At 35.6% G+C, this 8,900-nt stretch overlaps 1 protein-coding gene across 1 annotated transcript in view; it reads left to right on the plus strand.

The window, feature by feature from the left end:
• C5 (complement C5) overlaps window positions 1-8,542 on the plus strand; it is a 73,781-nt gene extending 65,239 nt beyond the window's left edge. Inside the window, exons 34-41 of the mRNA XM_016155932.2 lie at window positions 411-513; window positions 877-951; window positions 1,064-1,169; window positions 2,272-2,355; window positions 3,287-3,376; window positions 5,655-5,738; window positions 7,403-7,541; window positions 8,118-8,542. Of these exons, the coding sequence (XP_016011418.2) occupies window positions 411-513; window positions 877-951; window positions 1,064-1,169; window positions 2,272-2,355; window positions 3,287-3,376; window positions 5,655-5,738; window positions 7,403-7,541; window positions 8,118-8,256 (820 nt within the window). The 3' untranslated portion in view covers window positions 8,257-8,542. The remainder of the gene's footprint in view (window positions 1-410; window positions 514-876; window positions 952-1,063; window positions 1,170-2,271; window positions 2,356-3,286; window positions 3,377-5,654; window positions 5,739-7,402; window positions 7,542-8,117) is intronic.
• The last annotated feature ends 358 nt before the right edge of the window (window positions 8,543-8,900 follow it).

Here is an 8,900-nt window from a genome sequence, read left to right on the forward strand (position 1 = left end):
ATATACAACTAATTTTCTTCCTTGAATATACTGTTAGCAAAAGAACTAGAATGAGAATCAAGAGACTTATGTAGCTCTGAGTTGAACTAGTAATGTGACTTTCAATAAGTGCTTTATTCTCATCCTCAGTTTCCTCAACCAGTTAATTAAGAGCTTGAACTGAACGATTTTTATGATCTCTTTCAGCTCCAAAATGATGGTCTACTGAGATTATTGGTCAAGCGAATAAAGAGCAGAGATGACTAAAAGGTCTCCTGAAACTCTAAAATTCAGAGATTTCAATGCATATATTGTAAAGAGGCAAAAAAAACGGAGACCCAACTTCGAAAATTAAAGCCTACCAAGGAATAGGGCCTTTTCTTAAATAATATTATCCATTTATTTACTCCATTTTCTAATCTCTATTTCAGCTACAAACCCAGTAAGGAAGAATCATCATCTGGGTCCTCCCATGCAGTGATGGATATCTCTTTGCCTACTGGAATCAGTGCAAACCTGGAAGACTTAAATGATGTAAATGTTTTCTTTTAAATATCATTACAAATGCTTGGTTTTCTTTGCTGCAATATTTTATAGACAAAGCTATTTCCATTTATTTTAATGTGTCACTTTCATCAAATCACTCAGAATCTTCCTTCCAAACCAAAAATCTCAAGTTTTGATTTTTCAAAGTGAAATGCAAGCGCATATACTTGCGTGGCATGAAAACTGAGTGTGTGTGATAACATGTTCCAACTTTTCAAGCTGGGGAGCTGCTCTTCACCTTCTTTGAATAGTGGCTTACATCCCCATGATCTAATATCTCATCATTGGGTGAATATATTTAAACAAAAAGATCACAATATTAAATTCAAACTTTTCTCTTTCTTTCCTTAGCTTGTGGAAAGGGTGGATCAACTGTTAACCGATTACCAAATCAAAGATGGACATGTTATTGCACAATTGGATTCAGTAAGTTCTACCTCCCACCATTCTTTATTTACAATTACTATTCAAAATTTACAAGCTAAAATATTATGAGTCTCTTCTCTCCCATAATTTTCTTAAACCTTGAATTTGCCAGATTCCTTCCAATGACTTCCTTTGTATTCGGTTTCGGATAGCTGAAATTTTTCAAGTTGGATTTGTGAGTCCCGCTACTTTCACTGTGTATGAATATCACAGACCAGGTAACCAACTCTCCTATGAAATTTCTTCGGGGGATTTCGTATTCATTACATAACCTTCAGAAACCCACTAGAGGCCTGTAAATTTTATATATCACCTCTCTTAGGGCTCACTCTTCACAAAAGTCTCAACTAGGACATGCAAATTATTGCATGACATTGAGCAAATCCTTTTATCTCTTTAGTCTTTAGCTTCTTTATTTTTAAAATAACTGAATTAGATTGCTCCCAACTTTTAAATTCTTTGCCCCAAATTGATCTTGAGTGTTCACTTTTAGTATTCATTGTACCTCTCCTTTTCAGAGAAGCTCACTCAATTTACCAGAATCTTCCCAGAATTCTGATCTTCCCAGAATCAACTTCTACTCCATTTATATTCTCATCACATTTTACAGAGAGCTCTAGTAGAACAAGTTGTCACATTGCATTGTAGTTATTTGTTTACATGTCTTTTTCACTGACCATGGACAGAATATTTGCATCCTTTTTGCCCCTGGTATCTAATACAGTGTCAGGTACATAACGAGTATTGATAAATGTTGAATGAATGACCCCACATTTGATTGCTCAGCCACTTCTGAGAATATTAAGAAATTAGAGAGCTCTCTGGTTTACAGAACAGATGACTCTGCTTTGGACAGTTCTACTTCTTAGGAAATTCATAGAGTGAACCTAACTCTGACACCCATTCATTCTAGTTTTAGCTTCTGAAATCATATGGAAAATACTTAGCCTCTCTTTCTCTTGAAAGATAAAACACACACACACACACACACACACCTTCTTCAGCCTAAACAATTACAATTCTTTTAATAGACTCTCGTGTAACATAATTTACTTCCCCTCATTCATAGAAGCACCAAATATTTTCATTCTAAGAAGTGAATATTGAACAGTTAAATTTCAAGCACAGAAGGAAAAATCATTTTGAGGATAGAGAGGCCCATGCAAGGACAAGCAATTCAATATTTAACCTCTGTGGGCCTTAGCTACAAAAAGAAGAGTTTGGAATAGATGATCTCTAAGACCCCATGGGAGGGACTCACTGGTAATATGTTGTGTCTTAATCAAGCCACCTCCTCTAACCATGATTTCATTGCCACAGATAAACAGTGTACCATGTTTTATAGCACATCCCATACCAAACTTCAGAAAGTCTGTGAAGGAGCAACATGCAAATGTGTAGAAGGTAAATTTTGTTTAACCTGTCTAGGAGGTGTGCTTATTTAAAGCAGCCACTCATAATCCGGGGCGAATCTGGGGAGAAGCTGTTTAACAAACAGTCCTTGGTCTCTCAGAAGTAGAAACGCAATCTCAGCTGACTGAAAGGTGATTCCTTGAGTACTATAAAGCTAATTTTCACCAACTCCTGAACGACCTGATGTTTTCTACCACACATAGGCAGAGAAACACCATCTAGACCGTTGTTGGTTATCAGAGGGATAGCATCTTTAAATGCTTACTTTTCACCTGGTCTTTCTCATGTAATAGGACAACAGCCTAAGAGATTAGAAGCTCTTTCTTTCCCCGTTCTTTCCAGTTAGTGACATTCTCTGTTCATTGTCCAGTTCCACTCAGTATTTTGTAAGTCCAAGGCAGCCTTCTTGGCCAGGAAAATAACCCAGAACTCACCAATAATCAACTGACTCCATCAGGGTCAAGTTGGCTTGGTTTTATTTATTTTATTTTATTTTATTTTATATTTTATTTTATTTATTTTCAAATCCTTAATATCTACATATTTCTTAGGTGCTTATTACACCATCTTACAGCTGTAAATCAGTGAAGTTATCATTTTGATTCCTTCAAGGTACTTTTGATTCTACTCAAAATGGGAAAACTTCCTGCATTCTTCAATGCATGTCTAAAAAGCTGAATATGGAGTGACAAGCCATTCTAAGAATAATTCTCATGTTCAAGATTTAGTTTGCTTTGTTTTGTTTTTGCTTTATATAATGTTTCATATTGTGGAAGAGGAAAAAATGGACAAATCTGAGGAATCTTGTATGTGTAAGATTATTTTAGATTGTCTCAGGGCTCATGAATACTGTGTTTACTCCCAAAGAGAGTGTCTGTTTCCTTACATTAACCTAAGTTTTACTGTTTTTCACAAAATCCAGCTGACTGTGGACAAATTCAGTCAGAATTGGATCTGACAATCCCCGCAGATACTAGAAAAGAAACAGCATGCAAACCAGAAATCACATATGGTAAGTTCAATATATAGTTCCATTAAATATGAAATTTTCTGAATAGATGATCAGTTAGGAAGATAAACAATTTTAAGTAGTGATTATATAGATACAATAATCCATATATTTCCTTGAAGGAAAATGCCATCAGTTTTCAGCATTAACATACAAATATATTTATCCTTCAGCTAGAAATGTGATTTTCATTAAAAATAATAGAAGGGACATGTACACCCAGACAAGACACTTTATGTCAATACATCCCATTGGATAAAAGGCACTAAAATATATTCAAAGAGAATTTTTGAGAAGCCATAAAGGTATAATATTTCACTACTGTATTCTTTCAGTTGATAGAGCAGAGACAGAGACAAAAGTGGTTTTAGGGTTTGGGTTTTTTTTCAAAGTCCCTTCAAAGATAAGGTAAAAATATGAATGCTAATAATTTTTAATATATGCAGAGTTTCAATCCATGTTTGAAACTCTCTCCATTGCATCTCCTGGTTTCCAGATTTCAGAGCTAAATCAGTGGCCCAAGCACAGTTGTACTCTCCCCTCAATTTCCTCATAGAATTGGCTCCTTTATTTTCTATCCATTGTTTCTAATGTAATCATTTCTGGATTTTTTTTTTTTTAAGAGAGAAGGAGAAACCATATTACACACTATCTCAAATCTCTTCTTGAAAATCAGCAAAACATTAATAAAATATCAATACAGTTGATTTGGCACTTTGTGTTTACCCACTGCTTTCATACATAGTTTTTCACTGAAGTCTCATGAGACCCCTTTGAGATAACAGAGAATCATCCCTATTTTACCAGTAAGGAAATTGAGGCTCAGTGAAATTAAATAATTTGCTCAAAGCCGTGCAGGAAGTAGGTAGTAGAACTTGGAGATATCCTGCTCGCCAGTATCATTTCCATTATATTACACTGAATTCTCTTAATGGAAATACAGTTATCATAATGAATTTTGTATGGTTTATAGTCTTTCTTTTCCTTGAATTCATCTTGATTTTTTTTTAAAAAAAGCTAAAAAGCTACCTAACTTAGCCAAGAACCACTGCAGTTTTTAAAATACATGGAGACTCAAAGAGAATACTATATTATTTTAGCAAACAAAAATGTCACTGAATTATTTTTTCCCTCCATTTAAAATTATTTTCACTCTTAAATATCAGAAACCTATTTTAACACAGAGAATAAATGCAATCTGGATTTAATTTAGTACATTTAAAAATAAAAACTTAACTGGCATTTTTGGAGACCACGGGTTGTTACTGGAAAACAAAATAGAAACAAGATAAAATAGTTTACCCTCTCCACCTAGGCCCACAGTAGGTGCATTGCTCCTATTATAAAGATTTATGAATCTGAAGTTCAGGACAGTTTTTATCTATTTTAAGCCACTAATTAACAGAGCCTTTGTTTCTGCCACAATGAGCTCATTCATTCATCTATTATAATAAAGTCTTTTCTCGAAAGTAATAAACTAAATCCAGATTGCATTTATTCTATGTGCTAAAACATAGTTTTCCAATACTTAGCTAGCTAAGATCTCGAAAATGGACGAGCCTTTTAGTTCATTCAACCCCATCAAAAGCAAAAACAAAAGAATCTTTCTCAGGCCACATAGAAGGGATGGGTCCCTTCAAGTTGGTCATTCCATAACTGAGGTCAAACACACCACAGATTAAACACTGATGTCTGAATAAAGAGAAAACAGCATTGGGAATGGCTCGTGTCAGATAGTTGCCAATCCAAGTAGAGATGAATCAGAAAAAATCCTATCAAGAACCCAAGATCACAGCCAGTGGACGTATCTGAGAAATGAAAGCAAAAGAACAAGGAAGCTCGCGCAGTGGGCCTGAATGGGAGATGAAGGCCCCCTCTGTGGGCATACAGAGAAGCACAGGGCTCTTCAGAGTGCCCTTCGGGCATGACTCCACTAATTTTAAAGGATCAGAATCTTAACTTTATATCTAACAAAGGTTTATTCTGTCTGTTTTGTGTGCTTCTGCCTTAATTTAATATTGCTCTTATCTTAATCGGTCTGCTCTATAGTGGTGGCTTGGCCTAACGATTCTAAGTAGAATAAATCATTACAGTCAAGATCAGAAGAATCAGACTGAGAGTATGTGGGGAGGCTTCTTGGAAGAAATAAGATCTACCTCATGTCCATAAGAGCTTGTCATGCGTCATTTCTCATATATTTGACAAACTGGCTTCTATTGGATATGGCATTAGTAGGATTAAGCATGACCTGCTGTGGTTTTGTTTTGTTTATTTTTACCAGCTTATAAAGTTAGTATTACATCCAAAACTGAAGAAAATGTTTTTGTCAAGTACACTGCAACCCTCCTGGATGTCTACAAATCTGGTAAGTACTCATTTATTTATTTTTCCATTCAACACATATTTAGTACTTATTACGTGCTGGGTATTATATTAGACATAGAGGATACAACTTGAATAATACAGCCAGAGTTCCTACCTTCAAAAAGCTTATGTTCTCTTTAAGGAAGCACCATTTTTTAAAAAAAAGGAAATGGGCAAATAAATTAAACAATTATAAAAGCTATAAAATACGTTAAGAAAAATTTGCATACTTTATCTTTTCATTCTAGGTGTTCATTTTTAATATGTGTAAATTTTGAATTGGTATAAATATCATAATGCCACACACTTAACCACTTACATAAGACTTGCTATACACTAAAAGCAAATCAAAATAAAAACAAAACTATTTAGAATCAAGAGCTACTATGTAGTCCAAGGATAATGATCATTTGGTATTTCTCCTAAAATATAGGTGCTTACAGTAGGTGAGGATATAAGTGGGAAAAAAAATTGTGGAAGCTTAGGTTAATTATTTTCTTCTAAATATGCTTGAAATTTTTCATAACAAGGTTTTTAAAAATAATGATAAGGCACCATAGACTGCTTAACATGACAGGGATTCAATTAGCAAATAGTGCTAAGAATGTGGTTTGCATGTTGCTGCAACAGGAAGTCATGTATTAATGGCCATTAGGAAAACCTAAGAAAATTAGAATTTATATTAAAGAGAACATAATATAAACTAGAATTTATATTACTAATTAAAGTCGATCGTTTATGCAGTTACTATTGTATATGATTTACCAACATGTTCAGAAGTTTTTCAGGCTTTCATAATTAGGATGACTCTGCCAGAGTTTAATAACTAACTGGCTAGCAGTCCTGAATATATAGCAATGAATTAGACCCAGTCCCTGCCACAAGAAGTTTCCCGCCGAGCTGAGGAGACAGACATGTGGCGTGAAACACTGTGCTAGAAATTCAGGTATAATGGGAGTAAGGGGGAGACAGATATTCATGACAGAGAACATCAAGGAGTGTTTACTAGATGCTGTGAGAATTGAAGATGTATTTGCAGATGGGTAGAAATTCAACAGGCCAACATGAGGAGGAATTCATTCCAGATAGGAGAGCCAACTTATTGGTTACTTCTGAGTTCTTTGGGAATCCCAAGTCTTTTATATGTCTTGCACTTTCCTACAAAGTTACCCTCTGCCAACTACCAATTATTTTTTTTATTTTTCTATGTACTGTGTGGAGATGAATATTGTTTAACTATCAGAGGTTCTTTTAATTCCTGGTTCCACAAGAAGAATAATAACAAAAAGTTATATAGTGCTTACTATCTTGTAAGCACTTTTCATATATTAGCCCATTTTAACTTTTCATATATTAGCCCATTTAATCTCACAACAGTTCTATAAGGTAGGTTTTATTGTCATGTCCATTTTTCAGACGAGGGGACTAAGAGTATAAATCATTTGTCTAGGGCCATACAGCCAGGAAGTGGCAGAGCTGGAGTATAACTCAGTCTTTCAAGTCTGAAGCCTTAACCATATGGACATTCTTGCTCTTCAATAGCCATTAGCCTCTCAGTGTAACTTTACACTTACTAATAAACAGCTATGAGGGACTGGAATGCTTAGAGTTTATAATTGTGACATTGTAACATGAACGTGATAACCTTTCTTGTATGTCTCTCAGGTGAAGCTGTTGCTGAGAAAGACACCGAAATCACCTTCCTTAAAAAGATAACCTGTGCTAACGCTGACCTGCAAAAAGGAAGACAGTATTTAATTATGGGCAAAGAAGCCCTCCAGATAAAACACAATTTCAATTTCAAGTAAGTCACCAATATTTTGATATTTTGGAGTTTCTGATCTTCCCTCCAAAACTGAGTGTAATTTATTCTTAAATACACTACATGTTTCTTATGTGCCCTACTGTTAAGCAACAAACCATTAAGAGCATACGTGAAATAATATGAGTTTAAAACAGAGAACTATTTAAAGTTATTAGGGGAGCTGAGGCCTGGCTGACAAATAAGCCAACTGAGTGCGTGGGTCTGAAGAGGAATCTGAGGGCGTTCATCTGAACCCCCTATACCACATCTGCTCCCTCAATAAATTCTCAGACTATTCCATTTTTAAAGAGGAAAATGTTTACGTACTTTATTATCTGCTTTTAAAAAGTAAACATTGGAACAGATGTTACTGCTGCTTTTAACTGTAGGAGCCCCCGAGCAGCCTCACAACCTTACCATAGGGACTGTGGGTCTTCCCAGGGGGAGGCTGTTCCACAGGAGTTTGGCTGACAGCCTGACCCGTGGGGACTTGAGCAGCCTGGGATCAATTAAATCCAGCTAGTATCTGTTTGTGGCCACCATCGCAAATGCTTTGTTTTCGTTTTTCCTTGGCAGGTACATCTACCCTTTAGATTCCTCAACCTGGATTGAATATTGGCCTACAGATACAACGTGTCCCTCATGCCAAGAATTTTTAGCTAATTTAGATGAGTTTGCAGAAGATATCTTTTTAAATGGTTGTGAAAATGCCTGAAAAAGTTCATCTACGTGTAGTTTTCACTATGGACTCCTGTTGTTGAGTCCATTTAAAAAAAAAAAAAAAGTTCTTCCTTTTTTTAAAAAATGTTCTTTTTTAAAAAACATTCACAGCTGGCCTTATTTGGAAAGCTCACTTAGAATTAGTGGCACTTGCTTTTATTAGAGAACGATTTTAAGAGCTGTAACTTTCTGAAATAATGTGGCCTTGGGGAGCATGTAGACAGATATTAATTCCAAGGTTATTGGATACCAGAAGCAATAAATTGGAATGCCTCCTAAAACCTACTGCTCAGGAATGTTTGATGGGAACAAAAGAATAGCCCATTGAAATGTAGTATCTTACAAAAACATGGCCTTTGCTCAAAAGAAAATACCAAGGAACAGAAAACTGACCGTTAAAGCCTGACTTTGCTTTCAAAATGTGTGAAAAAGCAGAAAAGTGTGTTATTTTATGCTAGGTTGGCTTCAACCGCACAAAGACAGGTAAATTGAGCAAGGTGGAGAAGGTAGCAATAGAGACCTGAGAAGGCTTAACCTCAGAGCCCTCAGCAAACTGAGAAGGTAGGGAAGTTTGTCTTTGCCCCTCCCTTCTGGTGCCCTCGCCTTACCTCCTTGGGGATCTCTTTACTCCCTTCCCAT

This window comes from Rousettus aegyptiacus, unplaced genomic scaffold, assembly GCF_014176215.1.
Source record: "Rousettus aegyptiacus isolate mRouAeg1 unplaced genomic scaffold, mRouAeg1.p scaffold_m13_p_3, whole genome shotgun sequence".
Classification (NCBI taxonomy): domain Eukaryota; kingdom Metazoa; phylum Chordata; class Mammalia; order Chiroptera; family Pteropodidae; genus Rousettus; species Rousettus aegyptiacus.